The 18,787-nt window shown below is 42.4% G+C and overlaps 1 protein-coding gene across 20 annotated transcripts in view; it reads right to left on the reverse strand.

Moving 5' to 3' along the window:
- The window catches only part of ARAP1 (ArfGAP with RhoGAP domain, ankyrin repeat and PH domain 1), an 826,919-nt gene that overhangs the window by 30,896 nt on the left and 777,236 nt on the right, over positions 1-18,787 (reverse strand). For 14 of the 20 annotated variants that reach the window (XM_085623389.1, XM_085623384.1, XM_085623387.1 and 11 more), the window contains 4 exons: positions 16,644-16,795; positions 12,864-12,896; positions 10,344-10,426; positions 8,050-8,100 (listed from right to left, as the gene is read on the reverse strand). In XM_085623389.1, coding sequence (XP_085479515.1) covers positions 8,050-8,100; positions 10,344-10,426; positions 12,864-12,896; positions 16,644-16,795 — 319 coding nt within the window. The remainder of the gene's footprint in view (positions 1-8,049; positions 8,101-10,343; positions 10,427-12,863; positions 12,897-16,643; positions 16,796-18,787) is intronic. The other 6 variants (XM_085623395.1, XM_085623390.1, XM_085623386.1 and 3 more) reach the window with 1 other exon arrangement.

The following is an 18,787-nucleotide window of genomic DNA, read 5'->3' on the forward strand; positions in this document are numbered from 1 at the left end:
GCACAGCTCAACCGATGCTCATGACGGAACCGTTCCGTCATGAGCATCGAAGGGGTTAATAGCTGAAAGAATTGACTGACACTAATGTAAACAAGCCTATATTCAATCACATTATTTTTTAACCCCTTCCATGGTTATGACGAGCCCAGCTCGTCATGAGTCACAGTGGAGCTGTGCTCATGACGAGTTGGGCTCGTTATAACGGCCGCGGTTCGCCCACGCGCGATTGATTCCCCGCCTGTGCGGGCGAATTAATCAGTGGGCGGAGTCGTGACGAGCCCAGCTCATCATGAGCCCAGCTCCACTGTGACTCATGACGAGCTGGGCTCGTCACGAGCACAGCGGCCCCCTCCCACCCCGTGGGGGAATTACCCCCGCGGCGAAGGGGTTAAATACATCGAAAGCCAATGTAATCTTTCAATTATTCATTATTTTTTGCCTAATTCTGCAGTATGCCATAATGATGTGTAATCGCTAAAGGTCACATTATGCTTTAATTGCATACATGTGAACACAAACAGCCAACCTGGGAGGAAATGCTCGGATTTCAAGACAGAAAAAAACAGGTAAAGAGAACAATCAGCAGCCTTGTTTCAAGCCGGTAGAGTCCTCATCAATTCCATTATCATTATCTGTTTAAATGGTGCTTCAATTCTACAATGTTTTTAGTTATGCAATGTTAACATCCAAAGGTCAACAACAATATTTCCTGTGAAGACTTCAGCACCAAACTTTGTGCCATGTCATCGTTGGTCAAAGTCGCTGTGTTCAGAGTATGACTTAGGGGCTTATTTAGATTTTGGCGGATGGGATACTCCTTCATTAACGCGGCCGACATCCTATTCGCTTCATTACTATTGCCTTCTAGCCTATAGCACCTGTAATATAGTGGATAGGATATCTGACACTCTTTGACGGAATATCCTGTCCATCAAACTTTAATTACGGCCCTTAGTCTTTAGGAAAACCGAGGGACGGGTTGGTTCTGGATGAAAAAAAAATCAATCCTAGATTCTGTGTGCTCTTCTTGTCGATCTTATGGGTGCAAATTGAATTAAATGAATGAATACCAAAGGAGGACATAGGGTTAAAGGTTCACCCATGTTTTTCAGCTCTGAGCACAGGATTGATCTTTTAATAGAACAAAAAGCTTACTTACTTCTATGAGTAGTTTTGCAACTCGAAGAAGTTTCTGGATTCATATGTTGTGCATTATTCCACCATTTAGTGGCTGGGTCTGGTATTCTTTTGTCTGTCCTCTTTATTTATTTATTTACTGCAGGGCGGTGTCAACCAATTGTTGTCCTTGGTCCTTCCCCATGATGTCAGACGCCTGACCTGGAAACCCATTTGTTTGGTTGATTTCTAACGTTTTTTTCCCTCCTTTTTACTTTTTTTGTTGCTGACTGAGTCTTGTTGCGGCTTTATTGAACAACGTAATTCAAATGTAATTCTTTGTTTTCCACACTCCTCATGTCCCAGGAAGGTGAGTAAGTCGCATATGAATCCAGGAAATTGTTCAAGATGCAAAACTACTCCGACAGGTTCTGCATCGGGAATCTTTTCACGGAAGATCATGCAGATATCCTTGATTGCGACATTGGCTATGGAGGCCGGTGTGGCTCCTTTTTTCCTTGGGCTCCTGGTCTGTGTGCTAGCGGCGTGCGTGCAGATTTGCTGCAACGGAGGCTAGTTTGTACTACCCATCTTGCGATAGTTCCCTTGGTTACAGGATCTCCTATGTTATTTGGGGTGAAATAAACAAAGAACAGGCTTATATTCCTGATGTCCTTCATTTCCGGCAGATAGTATATGACAGCCCTTCTTACATCCAGTGTGCAGAGCTCTTTCTGGGTGTTTTTAGTTTTTGAAAAAAAAGCTGTAGTATTTGGTTGGCATGGTTGACACAGAAGTGACAAATTACCTTTAGTAGGAACTGTGGATTAGTCCTCTTTACCACTCTGCCCATATGTATTTGCAAGTAGGGTTTATGTGTTGTTAGTGCCTATTGTTCACTGACCCTTCTTATGGAGGTAACGGCTATTAGAAAGACCGTCATAAAGGTCTGTTCCGTGCATTGGCTCAAAGAGGATAGCCATAAGTTTTGTTAGTACGAGATTTAGATTTCATAATGGTGCAGGCACTGTCCTGGGTGGAGATATCCCTTCTGCCCCATCCAGGAAACCCTTGGTGACTGGTACCTTGAAGAAACTTGTCCCTTTGATCCCTCTAGTGTAGGCAACTATGGCTGAGAGGTGCACCTTTAGTGAGGCATATGTAAATCCATCATCTAGGAGACTGATGAGCTACTTGACTAATGTGACTGCTACTGGCCATCCTTCCATGGCTGCTACTGTTTCACACCAGTGTGTGCATCTACTTCGCTTTACATTGTAGCATTTTTTTGTGCTGCACCTTCCGGCCTCTTTGAGTACTTCTATGGTTCTGTGTGGCAGGTTCACATGGCCAAACTCTGCACTGCTAGTTCTTGGTGATATACCTGCCCCCTCCATTTCAGTAAGTCTCGAGGCAAAGGTAGCTCTATTATTCTGGCTTCTGCTACTTCCATTAGTTTCAAGAACCAGGTCTGTCTGGCCAATTGTAGGGCGATCAGTATTAGTGTCATAGCTGCTTGTCTGCATCTGTTCAGCACCATTGGTTTCCATGGAACTGGTGGAAAAGCGTATGCAAATCTCCCCGACAAATCTATCAAAGGGCATTCCTCTCTGACTCCTGTTGCGGGTACATGGAGGCGAAGCTTTGGCATTTTGTGTTCCTCCATGTTGCAGGGAGGTCTATGTGTGGTTTTCCACACCAGTGGAAGATGTCGCCCACAGCTTGTTTGAGTTCCCATTGGTGGGAGGAATTTTCCTGTCTGCTTAGTTTGTCTGCTTCTGCGTGATGCACCCCTGGTGGGTGTATGCCTATTAGCATTATGCTCTTCTGGATGGCCCATCTCCAGATGTCTCCTGCTCGCTGGGAAAGTGGGTGTGATCTCATAACCCCCTGTTTGTTGAGGAAGAACATTGTGCTAGTGTTGTGCGTTTGAATTTGGACCACTTGATTCTTTGTGTTTTGGAAGTCCTTTAGAGCCAGGAAAACGGTTTAGTTCCAGAAAAGGTATGTGCTTCACCGCCTCAGTTGTGTTAAAAAGGCCTTCGATGTTTCCTTTCCCCAGGTGAGCTCCTCACCCTGTGTGGGATGCATCTGTTGTGAAGGTCACTGAGGAAATTGGGTTTCTGAAGGGTCTGCTCACTGTGATGCTTCTTGTGTTCCAGCACTCCATCACTTTCTGTAATTTTTTAGTTACAATCTGCTTGAGCAGATGGCAAATCTATGCATTAAACCCTACATAACTCCGAATACCGGGCTTTTTTATGACTAGTAAATCCCGGTCTGTTCAGTTATTCCCCATTCAATGGGCTTTAACTCTTAAATGCACAGTACTGGTGTGGTGTTACTGCAGGGTAATGTACATTTTTCATGCAGGGTTTGCAACCGCCAATACTGTGCGACTCGTAATAAGGGCCTTTGGCTCACATTAGAAGAGCGTCATTATTCCCAGTGCAGCTGGTAATAGAGGTAAACCGTTGCATCTGGAAATTCCAAATACTCCAGGATAACTGTGGCTCGAGTATTTCACCAGACACTTCACCTTCTCACAGCAGGGAAAATGCTCTGCTGAAAAATGGTGAAAAGCTTGTGGTATTCAGTGTAGAAGCACAGGTTATCTCAGCAACAATCTCACTAATTTCCCCATCGAGGAACACACCGATGAACTAAGGATACTTTTAAAGCAACTACTGTAATCTGAGGTGCATGTGAAATAGACTGCACCCCGTGAATTTTTCTGAAATACTATGGAAACAGGAAACACTAATCAAAGCCCTGATGAAGTTCCCCTTGAGGGAATGAAACACGTTGGCTGATCATTTTTATCAAATGGAACTCGTTTACAATTGAAATAAAGAAAATACTTGGTTATAACGTTTTGGTTTTTTGGACTCTGACTCGTGCACCCCTGTTTATTTCTTAAGCTTTGTTGATCTGGAACACAGTAACGCTGCTCAACGGCTGGCGTTTGGGGTTGATTGCACGACTATTATTTTGCTTGGAACTGATGTGAGGTGCGGCAAGAAGGGCCCGCCGTTGCTGCAATTAGAATATTAACAATCTCACTAAATGCCTGGTATTCCCGACTCCCAGGAGTGGCAATACCCGTGGCATCTGTTCTTCCGGGTGCAGGAATACTATGCTGTAACTTATAATGGGGTCCTTGGCTGATTAGGGGCTGTTGCCCTACATCACAAGGGAACAATCTAGCTGTAGTCAACATTTAATGACCAAGAGGAAGGCACAGGAGTCATTAAACAGTGATTGCAATGTCCCCACCATTTTATACTGCTGTAGTCTTCAAAGTTTAATGATTTCGCAGCAGGGGAACCCTTTATCTCATTTAGGCACAGTATTAGTCCAACTAAAATCACAACGAAAAACACCCAAATGACTCTAAGCTGATTCTTATTTCTATCTAGCGTGCAGCTGTGGCCTCCTGCGATCAAAGTACATGCAACAGAAATTCAATTAAAATGTTTTCATTAAACAGGGTCTGTGTGCGGAGGTGGTGCAAGGCCGTATTGCCACCAGACCATAGGAAAAGGAGAAAAAGCATAAATGGAGCTTATAGAAGCATCAATTTGTAGACCAGCCTCTGCGGCAACAGGTGACTAACTGAAAAGGTATTACTTATTGTGTTCTTTGATGTACTATGATCCAGGCAGGGTTCTGCTGTGCCTGGTGCACAATACTGCACAGAAATACCATCGAAATATAACCAGCCCGAAAAAGAGACAACTGGACAACCCGGCAAAATGAAACCAACACTGTCCTTTGTAAAATGCATCAACATACGTAAGGCGCCACGTAGACCCACACAAGGAACTAGCCTGCCACTATCCAGTAATTTCCATCACTAAACAACACGTTGCTTTACTCCATGCTTGCGAGACACTTTCCAGTATCTCCTGCATTTAGACAGCAGGAAACTCAATTAAAAACAATACCAACAGACCTATGTGGTTCCAGTCATTAAGAATCCCAGAACTGTAAGGGGCACCTGGATTCTGAAAGCACTTCTAGGCTATACATCTAGTGAGAATGTGCACAACAAATGCACTTCAGAGAACAAAAAGTAACTTACGGCGGGCCTCCGCCTGTGACGCATGTGCCCAGTGGGCCTAGTGCACGCAGTGTACAGGAAAGGCGTGACCTCACTCAACGCTTTCAGAAGGTCAGCCTGAAGACCATGTCCTTCTGGAGGGTTGTGGGAGCAAGTATCCCGACAAGGATAGGCGACGTCAGTCCTCAGAGGCCAGGAGCTGGCGGTGCAAAGCCTGTCACTGTGGCCCCTGCCTCTTGGCAAGGGGCAAATCTCCACCTCCCCACTCTATAGAATTTTTGAAAGTATATTAATTATATGAAACAATTCCAGGAAAGCTATAGAGTATCCTAGGGGTGCAATAATTACTTATTGCACCACAGTATGGAATATTTTTGCCACAGTCATGCATATCCTGCAGTCATGTCTTTCAGGACACAAATGACAAGGAACTCTTAAGGGGAGAAATCTGGAGATATCAACAAAGTTCATAGCCAACACATGGAGGCGTCACAAAGTCCCACGCAGTTTGGAAAATTCTTATTGTTTAGAATTTTACCACTAGTGTGCTTTGTCAGCATGTATGAAGGAACAACTAATCGAAAGTACAAGAAAGCAGACTCATCTTGAAGTGCGCGTACTCCCTGATCTTTGTAATGCAGGACGTCACATGCATCGCATCACATGCATCGCATACCAATACATGCACCACTCATCACTCGCTCTAATGCATGAACCCAAGATTCAGCCATACTTTGGCCACCAAAGTCTTCTGCTTGGATTCTCTTGCTGCTTTTAGAGCACAGGACCTGCAGTTTTTGGGTAACACATTGGGATGGCTGCTGATGCGGGGAGCGGGATATCCATAGATCATGAATGATGAAGGGTGTGTTGGTAGAGTAGGATGCATGTGTGATTGACCTGTGGCGTGGTGAGAGAGGGAGTCTGATGGGGCGAAGGGAGAAGATGGCTCTATGTTCTTCAATACCACAAAACACATTTTATATATTCGTCTGAAATGATTATGCTGTCAGTGGAACACATGCCCCTTCTGAAAAATATGTTTACATTATGTTTTTCAGAGCGGTTTCACTAGGAATTGCAATGAAAACCAGCGGTGGAGATGTCATTCATAATGCAAGGTCGATATTGCTTGCAGTCAAAGACCATATGCCGTATCCACAGGGTGGCACGCTGTACGCTATTAGTAAAAGCACCTTCCCATCAGAGACTCACCGGAAACCCTTTCATTCTGCGAGTACATCCTTGTATAAATATCTCTAACTTGCCCATTCCCTCATTGGTTATATCAGGGACCTGGACTGTGCTCCGGCCAATTACTAGGAAAACCAAACTCGTTACTAACAAACATCAAAGAGGTACAACACCCTGAAAGCAGCAAGTAGGATACTCTTACGAACTTTATGGGCGGTGGGAGGGCCCACGTCATGGAACAGACGGAATGATGGAAGCATTGAGGTTCCGAGGGAAGTGGGAATCACTGCGATCGCAAGGGTGGTTCAGATAAATCACAAGAAAATGATTTCAAAATGGGGTGCACTGCAACATCTGTCACCTACGGCGTGGCAGTGAGGAAAGCAAGGAGCCGCTTACAACCCGAGAGTGGCCACACGAAGCACGGACGATACCACAAGAGATTGTGGGTTGCCCACAAGTACTAGAGCTTAAGATGAACTTGTTGCGGGTGTGCCATGTTATCAGGGGCCAGGTGTACTAATGTTTTTTGCGGGTGCAAATGGGTTTTAGACCCGTTTGCGACTGCAAAAAAAGTGTGGCCCATGTACTAATCCTATTTTGCGAGTCGCAAAATAGGATTAGCGACTCGCTATTAGAAGAGGGGGTATCAAGGGTGTCCCTTCCTAATAGCAACTCCTGAAGCTATGTATGACTGTTTGGCGACCGCAGTTGCGGTTGCAAAACAGTCACTGTTTACCACCCTTCACAGAAACTTGGTAAACCACTCGCAAACGGGAAGGGGTCCCCAGGGGACCACTTCCCCGTTGTGAGTGGCTCTCAAAATATTTTAAGGGCAGGCAATTGTCCCGGGGAAAAGTATCCCTGGGAGTGCCAGCCATTCCCAATGAGGACGCAAACTGTGACAGTCTTATTAATATGCATGAGGCATGCAGTTTGCAAACCCATTGGGAATCTCAAACAGTGTTTCAGACACTGTTGTGAATCCCAATTTGCAACTCGCAAATTGGTGAGTCGTACATCTGACTCCAAGACCAAAAAACATTCTATGGGCAGATCCACTGGAATTATGCAGCAGGGGAGCACCAAATTATGCATCAGAATTCACTAAATTAAGAGGCAAAAAAAGGCACAGTAAGTGGCAGAACGTGGCACCTTTTTAGAGACCCCTTTCTTATGCCGCTGACAGTGTTTATTACTTTCAGGGGTCGCATAATAGAAACAGCCCTTGGAGTGAAACTGGTGTGTGCGCATGATATTTAAGGCCCCGGGGCACCTTGGGTTTACAGAAGTGATTGCAGATGCTTCTGCAGCCCTGTCTGTAATACAGATAATGCTGTTGCTACATGTGCCTCAGCACAATACCAAGGGGCACAGTCTTTCACTAATATGCTCTCTGCAATACATGTTTTAGTATAATCGGGCACACTGTCCTGGTCTGTACCAGATGCACCTAGCTTAGGGTGACCCAGGGCGCAGACAGAGATCCTAATTTATAATGCATGTCCTGGTGTTCAGCATGTGGGGCTTGTTCGTTGTGCAGCTGAGTGATCAGATAAGCGCAAGCCACCCACCCTCTTCCCCTCCTTGAAGCCCACTGACCTAGAGTCTCAGTGGCCACTCCATGCATACAGCCACCTGACGTTTTAAGTTCTGCATTCACAATTTCTCCTTACCATGAACTTTTTTCACGCCTCTCGTTTTCATACACCATGGTGAACCCCCAGCTGAAAGAAAGAGATGGAAAGATTTAGTTCTGCTAATATGCAAATACAACATTACATTTTAAGCCCAATAATTTTACCAGTACGATGAAAGCAATTTGGCACTGGTATCGTAGCAACTAGAAGCTTTGCAGAGTTGCCATGGCAAACTATTGTGAGTTTTGATAACAGAGACTCAAATTTGTTTTTGCCCTTTACGCTAAATGCAAGGACCTGACATTTTAGCAGAGAGAAAAGGGCTCAGAACATTAGAGGGCAAAGAGGCATGTTCCACAGTACAGTTTTGGCATCCATTCCAAACACCTTGTCTGTAGGTAATTAAGTAACAGAAAATTGATATTTCGTCTCCTGCATCTGTCTGTTTCCAGACATTCTATAACACATCCATCTTGTAGGGAACCTAGAATTTCAAAAGTCAACTTGGCCCTGGAAACATAACAATCTATAGAGGATGGGTATATTTTAGAAGTCTTGCCGTATAATTATAATGATGTGGCAGTATATTAGCTTTCAGAGTCACACAAGACTTCTTCCATTCGCGAGTTGACCAAAATAAAGCATCACTTTTATTTTCTTTGTCAGTTGCTTGATCATTTTGCGCAATTTTTCTTTGTAAGAAGTCTCTTATTTTCCTTTTTTTTAATACAAAACTTCAGTTATACACAGCTGCGCATTTCAATTACTGGGTTTGGAAGCCAATTGCAAGAACAGGTAGAACAAGAGGAAAAAATCACCTCTGTGTTTTAAACAGTCTCTCACTAGCCTCCCGCCAGATATGAAAATGCTTGGACATCTCCACGAGAAGCTAAAATAAAAATGTTCTCTCCTTCCCTTCTGTCCACCCCCTGCTCTCCTGCCCGTACAATCTGAAAAATCCCAAGGCCCACTGCACTGGAGCGAGTTGACGAATTTGATCCCCCGCTCTGAAACTATGGGAAACATAACCCCCTTTATTGAATTGACTCCAGAATACCAGTAAGAACAACCCACATTAGGAGAGAGGTCTGGACCTAAGAAAGTTTGATAAGACCCAGTCTTTGGAGAACAATGACAAGACCAAAGGTTAGAAATGTGATAACAATGGTGCATGCCGGGGCGCTGTTCATCTAGGATCTGTAGAACAATCCTGTTCTTGACTGGATCCCACTGCCTTGTAGAACGGTGAAAAGTGCCCCTCTGACCAACAAGTATTCACAGTCAGACTCATCATGTCACAGGCCTGCAGCTTCCTGCACTATCCTTCCAAGTGGTTGGAAAAGGTCATATTACAAAACCTGAGGCACTGGAAAGAAGACGAGGAGTCCAGCAATGAAGGCCAGGGTGGTAAAGGCGTTATGTGGCTACTCCGGTTCACAGGTTTGTGTTGGAGACGTTAATTGTCAAGAAATCAGTGGTGAATAAAGGCTTCCGCTTATGCATTTATGGATCTTACATATACATTTGATTCTATGTTCACTTACTTTGAAAGGCGTTGCCACCCTGGAATAACCACTTCTAACCTATGGGAGAAGATTTACTCCCATGTGATATTACGCCATACTGCTGTAATGTGTGTGAGTACATCGATTTACAGGTGTGAATTCAGATTTTTTGGGGGAGTTGCAAAGGTAAAGGTACCGTGGTAAATTCTGTTGTCTGCACGCCACTTACAAGTGCAAGCAGCTTTGTGAATTGGGTCTATTATTTCAACTTGGGGTAAGAGAATGCGAGGGGATCAGAATCGACCTTCTTCCTCTTCGCCCGATGGCTGGTGGCATATAGACTACATCTTCGGACACATGAAGAGCCGTTAGGAGATTGTTGGTGAAGTCATCTGCCATTCAGGGAAGGTAAGGTCTGGCGTTTAGCACAAAGGGAAAGTCCAACTCTGATCTTTACGCATACGTCGAAGCAGGCTTGCATTTAGGCTGCGATAAATCATGTACTATTTACATGACATGTGGGATGTCTCATTATCGAATAGTTTCTAATCCCAATAAAACTGATGATTACATCATGCCAAGAGGCCTTAATTACAAATAATGCATAAAAACCTTGAAGCAAGAGGAAAGGAGGCAACTTTCCACATTTCATTAAAGCTTTGGCTGATCCTTGGGGAGCAGCCTAGTCCGAGAGACCTGCTATACATATATTGCAATTCTGTGAGTCTAAACAGGTATATGCAGTGACGCAACCAACCCTTGCATCGAGCCCTCAGTGATGTACAGGGGCTCGCGCCCCGAGCAGCACGGCGCCGCAGTACTCACCAGGTCGGAGGACGAAGCTTCTTCTTAATCCCGAGGTAAATGGTGATGTTTTTAACCGGCCACTCCTTCTCTGGCTTGTGACTCTGAAGAATGAGACAAAAACACAAAGTTAACAGAACACAAACAACAAAGTCCTACCTCTGAAGTGTGATTCTACTGGTTGTTGATGACCGCTGACCCCCAGGGACCCAGGACTCAGGTAGGACAGACTGGCGTTTTCACGCAGTAAAAGGAGATGGGAGAATGAAGCAGAACATGACGAAAAGAAGTAGCACACCGAAAATGTGACTTTCCTCCTTATGGTTTTAATGTTCTCCTTGTTTATCCTCTTCGCAGCATCTCTAGAGGGGTCCAGCTGAGGTCCAGACATCTATTCTGCATTCCACGCACGACGTCAGCGGTCCAACAGCGAATCACGGGGGAGGCCCTCAATACCACATTCAATAAGAGCTTATTTGTGTGAACACAGACTTTATTAGGCTACAGCCCTTGTCAGGTGTATTAGCCTGTTGATTGGTCACTAGAAGTGAGTAGGTGTGTTTAGGAAACTGACCCTTTACTTTAAGTTTTTATTAAACTACACTTTGCCCCATTTCATATCCTTAATCTACAGCTTTCTTTCTATCCTCCATATTTTATAAGTCTTTTTTCTGTTTCTATTAGACTAGCTAGACTTGGGCTGGTCTGATTTGCCAACATATACATGGTCACAGCTTGCTGCTAGCTGGGTCATATGCTCATTTAAATGAATGCTGCTCCAGCAGGTATTATTGCGCACTTTCTTATACTTTCTTTATCTTCCGTTCATCCATTAGCCCATCTGCTGCATTAAACATGTTTTGAAGCATGATAACATAGCCAATTTAGGGCCAGGTCAGAAAAAAGATTATCAAGTGCAATATAAAAGCTACATTTCAGAAGTGTATTTGTTGAGTTTAGAGGAAGAGACCCTTACATTGGAGGCAAGAACTTCATCTTTTCAGTGAAAGGGAAGCCGGTGTTTGGCTAGGAGATATAAGCACTTTACACAGTAGTACACATGGACTACAGTAAAAACAAATTGGTCTGAGTTAGCAAGGGGTATGGACAACACTCTGATCACAAACAGAGCAACTTGGACATGGCAGCACATATTCAGAATGTCCAAATGTATCTCTCGAGCCTAAACAACTGGGAGAAAGGGGCTCTTGCTTTACATCATGCACCTTTATCCTCACATACAGAATCTAGAGGGTAGCGACTGAGGCACAAGGAAATAAAAACATTAAGAACCCTTGTGGTTGGCTGTTGGAACACGTGAGAGAGAACAGTATTGAATATACGTCTTCAAACCAAGGTGGAGCGAGCAACAAGGCACACGGCGGAGTACCAGTGTAGAGAATAGTAAAGCACCACTGATTCTCCTCAGAAAGGCCGGGCTCAAAGGATGTACCGTAATCAGCCTTTTCACTCCTAGTCATACAAAGGATGTTAAGTCATTTTGAAAAACAATGTTAGGCACAAATAATCAACAAAAGCAACAATCAATCAAAGAGGAAAGTCTACCAAACAGATGCCTTGAGAGTGTTTGAGCTGCGCCCCTGATCGGTCACACGCATCATCTTGCAAAGGTATCCTGGGTCAACGGGAGGAGATCAGCAATAGTGAGGGCAGTTCATGGTGGGCATGGATTGGCACTCTGGGATGTACCTGGGCAATCTAAGCAGGCCCAAATGTGAGAGTGCATAGTCAATACCGTGTGCCCTCTTGTTGAAATGCAAAGGAAAAGAAGGACCGCCCAACAGGAAAGGCAAATGATAAACGCGGGAGGTGTGGACAACACAGTGTTGCTCTTCTGTGCAGCTACTGCAGGCTTCCCTAGACATAACTCCACATGGAAACAGCAATGCCCAGTGGGCTGCACCGTAAAGATGATATAACATGTGTAGAGGGATGTCTGCTTAGTCCAAATGATCTTCGAGTGACTATTCATGGAGAGTGCCGTGAAATGCTCTCCAAGCCCACCACAGTGGTCACCACCCCTCATCATTACCACTGCCCCATGCAACAGGATTCATTAACCAAGTGAATCAAATTTCAAAATGTAGGCAATGTATCTGTCATGTCCCATTAGACTTACCTAGACAACTCTAACCCTCTCCCTGGACAGAGACAAACATCCAAGCCTGCAGTTTGTTTTAGAAAGGCCTTGGCCTTACGTCTCTTTGTGTAATTCTCTTGCCACCAACCAGACACAGTCCAGTCTCTGCTACCCTTTCAGTGAATGCATGCATCATCACTAATTACCATGGCAACATGCAGTATTTTATTGGCAGCCTCGAGTCCTGCTGAGGTATAGAAACAGTTGAGGTTGACCCAGGAGAGCTTTGCAAGGTAGTAAAAAGCTAAGCCTCTTCTTGGCAGAGGGTCCCATCACCAGAAGAGAAAGACAGAAAACAGCCTTAAAAGGGCCATTCCCCACTACATCAAAAAAGGGATCAGCCCTTTTAAGGCAGAGGATGGGCCCAACTCTCTACTTACATTCTCCGTTGTTACACTCTGGCGTCTCGGATTCTGTTTAATAAAGGATGAGGGTTAAATATAAGATGTCATAGGACAACTGAGAATAGATTAGGGTCATCCTCTGTTCAATATTAGGCTTAAGCTTCAAGCACTAGAGAAAAAACACTTTTTGAATTACATTAGGAATGGGATTTGAAAACATGGTGGTCTACATTGTTATAGGACAAAATCTGCCTTATACTGTATAAAATCTCCAAGACTTATTTCACAGACTTTATCCTTTGTATACGATAGGCTACATAAAATGAATACTACATATAAAGAAAAAGTATTGAACTTATCTCTCTGAAATAGGCAATACAAAGTATGTATGTTATGTGTAATGATGCTTTCTTAGAAGTATCTTTTTAGACACATTGAGATTCCCTCCAGATTTGAGTAGCAAAGAATATACATTTCTCAATTTATTGATTTCAATTGCTCTCCAAGATGTTACTTCCTGTTGGAAAGATACTCAAACACTATCTTTTTCTGCATTGTGGTATGGTGCATGTTTCAATGATAGGGTAGATGCAGTCTATGGCATTTATATTAACAATAAGATTATAAACGACGTGTTTAGGGTCATTTAACAAATGTCCATTCTAATCTCCATAGAGGAATTTTTCCAATTAATATTAGAAAATGTTACTAAGACTTCATAAATGAATACAGATTAAATTGTTACTATAGTTTAATGTAATATTTATGTGATCATGCTAACACTATGTGTATTTTTCTGACACACAATTTTTCTTTCTCCTTCTTTTCCCTTTTTTGTCTTATATTATATTTTAGATCCAATTTTATTTGATAGCTGTACCTTACAAGCTTCAGCTATATTTATTATATTCGCATTAGTAGATCTAATTATTGTTATTGTATATTTCCCTAAATCTACATTTTTGTCTTGCAGCAATCATATTTAAAATATATTGTATTTTTTTTATATTTCACAGATTTAAAAATGACTTTCAACTAGTGAGTTGTAACTAATTTTATATTATTAATGTAATGATTTGATACAATGAAATTCTTGCTTTTCTTACAATCAAAATATAAATATTTTAACTAAATAAAATCATGCTTAAGATTAAAGTTATTATATTCTCTATCTACTGAAAGCTGAACGATGCAGTTTCTAATTCTGGCCAGCTCAAATCACTATTTTATCTTTACACTGTGGATACCATGAATATATATTCCAGTTGGGCAACAACATTGTTGTAAAACACTTTGCAATTGGTAATGAGTATATGAATAAAAAAAGAGCAGAATATTTCATAATACTTTTAAATAGTTTTGCCAACTTCAATGCAAGTGGTGGGCTTATAATTGAGATCACTGGAAGGGGATGTCCTTATTTATTCGACGAAAAGAGATATTACAGCATGGGCACTGGCAATGTGAACTATTACAATATGGCCGTCTCCACATATTAATATCTCTACATGAAAAACACTCCTTTTGAGGAAATGATAGTCTCAATCCTCAATTAACATCTGGCCCTGTGCCAAACATGTAGTCAGATGGGATGTGAAGCTTACAATTGGGGTTTTATTCATTGTTTTTATAGGTGAACGCCCAATGCACTTTAGAGACTTCAAAACATTTATCAAATGTTTCTGGCTTTGTGAATTTTGAAGAAATTATGCTGAAAAGCTTTCTTCATGCAAGCAACATAATTTTAATGCTGACTTGTATATTTATCTGCAGATGTCACACTCGAAGCTTACCATATAATTTTGAATTGCAATTATTATTTTATGTCTTTCTGCTTCTCACAAGTTTGAATGATTTCCACGTGGATGACAGGTTTCCCCAACTGAGCCGTATGTCTCATGCTGTCAGTGTGCCAAGCAGAAGCCAGACAGGTCGGGCATAAAGCGTGATCTTTCCTAAAATTTAAAATTTGGCCAAATTGTATTTCTCAGGTCAGGTGATTACCATTGAGATGGTATTTGTGGTTGTAGTTAGATCGAAATCACATTTCAAGTATCTCAATCCAATGAAAAGTTATGACAGGTTTAATATAATATACTTTTATTCAGCCACTCATGTTTAAAGATAAAGACACATCGTGCCGGAAACTAATTAAGTTACGCCGGTGGTCCATGTTCTTCTTAGCTTTAAAGGATTCCTAGAAACCATCGGGAGATGAGAGGGAAGAGATTTCTTGGGTCTTGCCTGGAACTGTTTAACAATTCACATTTTCCTATATTCGCGCCTGGTCTTAACATGGAATCTTTTTCTTCACACTCTGTGTGAGAAATGTATTTGTTGGCCAGTGGCCAAGCAGATGGCGGTCCTGCCAAGACCGGTGTGAGCCCAAACCTCCAACATCTAACTAGTGGAGTGCGAAATTCACATAATTTACTCTTGCATAGGTATGCGAAATTCCAGAAACATTATGCGGAATTGAGCAAAACTTAAATCTGGATTTGTCGCTATATTTTAGCATAAAATGCGTCCTCATGTACATTTAATAGGTGAGGACACGTTTTGTGCTTAAAAAAAAATAGCACAAAAAACACAAGCGCCCTCAAACAGCAGCTGTTCTCTTTCTGGATCTTCATGTTGTTCCTGTGCACTTGCACTAACTTTTTGCCATGAAAGGCTCTTATATGACATGATGTGGCATAACAGTGTAATATCTGGAGTCTTGCGTAGCAACCATGACGCAAAATTACAGAAATTAAGAGCTGTTACACTCTTGCAGTAGAAAGATCACCTGGGCCTGCATCTACCCGACCATGTTCACTCAGAGGCTACCAAGCTTGATCCCTAGCAACCTGCTGGGCTACTACCAGGAGGCTCTGAAGTGTTTTCAAGATTTCTACTACTTCCACTGAATTGCCTTAAAAGCCTGTCCCCGTTGTCTTCTACAGTTAGACTGTAATAACTGTAACAAAAGTTGATATCCCTTGCCCAATTACGTTCAAATTTCTTTTTTTTTTAATGTAGCTCAGGGGAGTCAAAGGAAAAACAGTTTCAATCTTGGTGGTCTTTTGGTTAAGCAATGGTGAAGCTCACATGCTCCACAAGTCTGCTCCTTTGAAATATGCACACAGAAGCACGGACAAGAAAATGGCAAGTTAGCTAGGCCGTGTTGTGGTGAGTGAGAAATATTATATATATCTATATATCTATATATACATCTATATATATATATCTGTCTGTGTATATATATATATATATATATATATATAACTACTATGCTATTTTTCTGTTAACTAGTTTTTTGTCCTCAAAGAAATGCTTCATGTGCATATTTATGTGTCTCTCTCAGTAGGTAGGTAGGTAGGTAGGTAGGTAGGTAGGTAGGTAGGTAGATAGATAGATAGATAGATAGATAGATAGATAGATAGATAGATAGATAGATAGATAGATAGATAGATAGATAGATAGATAGATAGATAGATAGATAGATAGATAGATAGATAGATAGATAGATAGATAGATAGATAGATAGATAGATAGATAGATAGATAGATAGATAGATAGATAGATAGATTAGACAGACAGATAGTGTGAACAAAGCGCCATTTCACAACTTATGAGTACTCAAGGTGAAGTTTAGCTAGGTGGAACGCCTGGAAGCATCTTGGCTAAGTCCACCTCTGTCTTGGTTGAATACATAAGGTTGGACAACAAGCCAACTCAGGCATGGTTGTCTTATCCTTTGTGTTGCTGGTTTGAGGGTACCAATTGAAGTGGGTGCTGATTACCAATGAGGAGCTGGCTGAAACGAAGACTCACCCGCACTTCCTTGTAGAGCCGCAGGGAGCTGCTGTTCAGGATGAAGTAGCGGTCGGGAAAGCTGCCCATATTGAGCGGCATCCTCATCAGGCTCTTCTCCTCGTGGAACTTCATCATCCCATGCTTCGTCTTCGTCTCTCCCACAGTGCTGGCTGCGGACGAAAGGAAAGAGGATACGGGGTGATGGGGAGAAGGGAAGGAGGCATGAAAGACAATCATGTATTCACAACAGGTGCAAAGAGGGAAACAAGACAAAATCATTCAGTGGAAGGTGTGGGCAGACTGCTGAGATCAGAAACGAGAAATCAAAAACATGCAAGACAAATGGAGAGAAGAGGAACCAGAGACACAAAATGAGAAATGTTGGCTGAAGGAATCAGAAGTGCCGGGAAGAGGCATCAAAGAAAAAGAAAGATCTAAGGGTGAAGCTTTGGAAGCAGCCAAAAGAGAAATATGGAGGGAGAGTGGGGCAAGGGACATAGGCAAAGAGAGAAACTGAGAAAGCAGTGGGGAAGGAGAGAAGGAAGAAGTGAGAAAAAAGAAAAGAGGGACCTTCTGAGAGGATACAGGAGTTAAGGGGGGGAGAGTATCAGGGAAGAGAAAGACACGACTACATCAACAAGACAAAATGAGGCAAGGAGAGGTTCTTTTCATTCGGGAGAGGGGACACATCACAAAGGTTTTATCAAACAATACTCTGCCCATTGCACCACCGTCATCCAGTAGAGTGAAAATGGATCTGACGTGTAAGCATCCCTATGATCTTGTGCCTTCGTCAGCGGCCTCATTCCTCACCAAAATACCATGTCCATTTACCAACAGTGGGCAGGGGTGCTGGGGCAATTTACAGGGGGGGGGGGCAGGGTGCGGCCATCAATGTTACATCACTAAGTCACAGGGATTGTGAAAAATCGAAGCATCACACAAAGAACAAATGTAGCAAATGACCCACGCGCATTCAGCAGGAGAGCGGTGAGGGTGTAGTATGTAGCTGGTGGTGCATTTTGGAATATACTGTTGAAAATATATCACAAAAATATGGTGTGGTAGAACACTGTCATTTACAGATAGTACTTTTTCCAGTGAAATGGACACTAAATTCGCATTGCCCTGAGGTTTTACTAACTATAATATGTGGAAATCTGGTTTCTACAAATATTTATAATTTCCTCATCACCAAGTAATGTATCTTGATTTGTTTTGATCCTTTTAAAATGTGTGTCTCCATCACACTTCAAAATTACAAAAAATGTGCTTTCTTAACTACTGATATATTTTGAACTATTTGTAAAGTTCACTTACAGGAATAACATTTTGTTGTGTGTTAGAAAAAACGTACATCCTACAGCCTTTCCTTTCACACGCCCTGTACCGCAACAAGATTGTCAGATAGTTCACTTCACAAAATCCTCTAACTTTGCAGTCAGAGAAAGAAAAGTAAACACCAATCCCAAATTAAAAGTATAGGCACCAATTTCTCAGAAGACATAGTCTGACATTTGACCCCTGTCTTTGCGTGCTCAGCAAATGTGACAAGATAACAATTTTATTAAAAAGTCTCTTTATTGCTCATACACCTTCTGAACTCCAGCAAAGATATTGTGGGGGTGCTTGCAGCACCCCTACTTTCAGCGCCTTTGACAGTTGGCGCTGCTGTATTCCAGGGGACATATTCAATCAGTCTCAAGTTTGTTTTATTCCACATTCATATTTATCTCCAGAAACCAAAATAAATACAGTCTGCAGAGAATGATTCAGTAAATGTTGCTTAAATGACAAAAAACTTTTGATTAAAGATTTAGGCTCTACCAAAAGAGAGAAAGAATGCAGAGTTCTAGTCATGCCAGCAGCACCCCATTCCCCAAGCATCTTTTAATTTTGTAGTGCTGTGGCTGCTGCATGACTGCAGGCTGGTAGGTTCATGTATAGACACTTTTATTCAAGTAAGCAGACACACATAGCTATAGTACATTTAAATGTCCCACCAGGCACTGGGTGTTACGTGCTCAATCCTCAGGAAGCTTCTCCCGGATCGCAAGTGACAGCAGTAGAAGTCCCAGAGAGTCCCTGATGACGCACAGGGAGTGAAGAAGCAAGACAATAGGCACATAAGACAACACCAGGCAGACAAACAAGTCACACAT

Source organism: Triturus cristatus, chromosome 8, assembly GCF_964204655.1.
Source record: "Triturus cristatus chromosome 8, aTriCri1.1, whole genome shotgun sequence".
Lineage (NCBI taxonomy): Eukaryota > Metazoa > Chordata > Amphibia > Caudata > Salamandridae > Triturus > Triturus cristatus.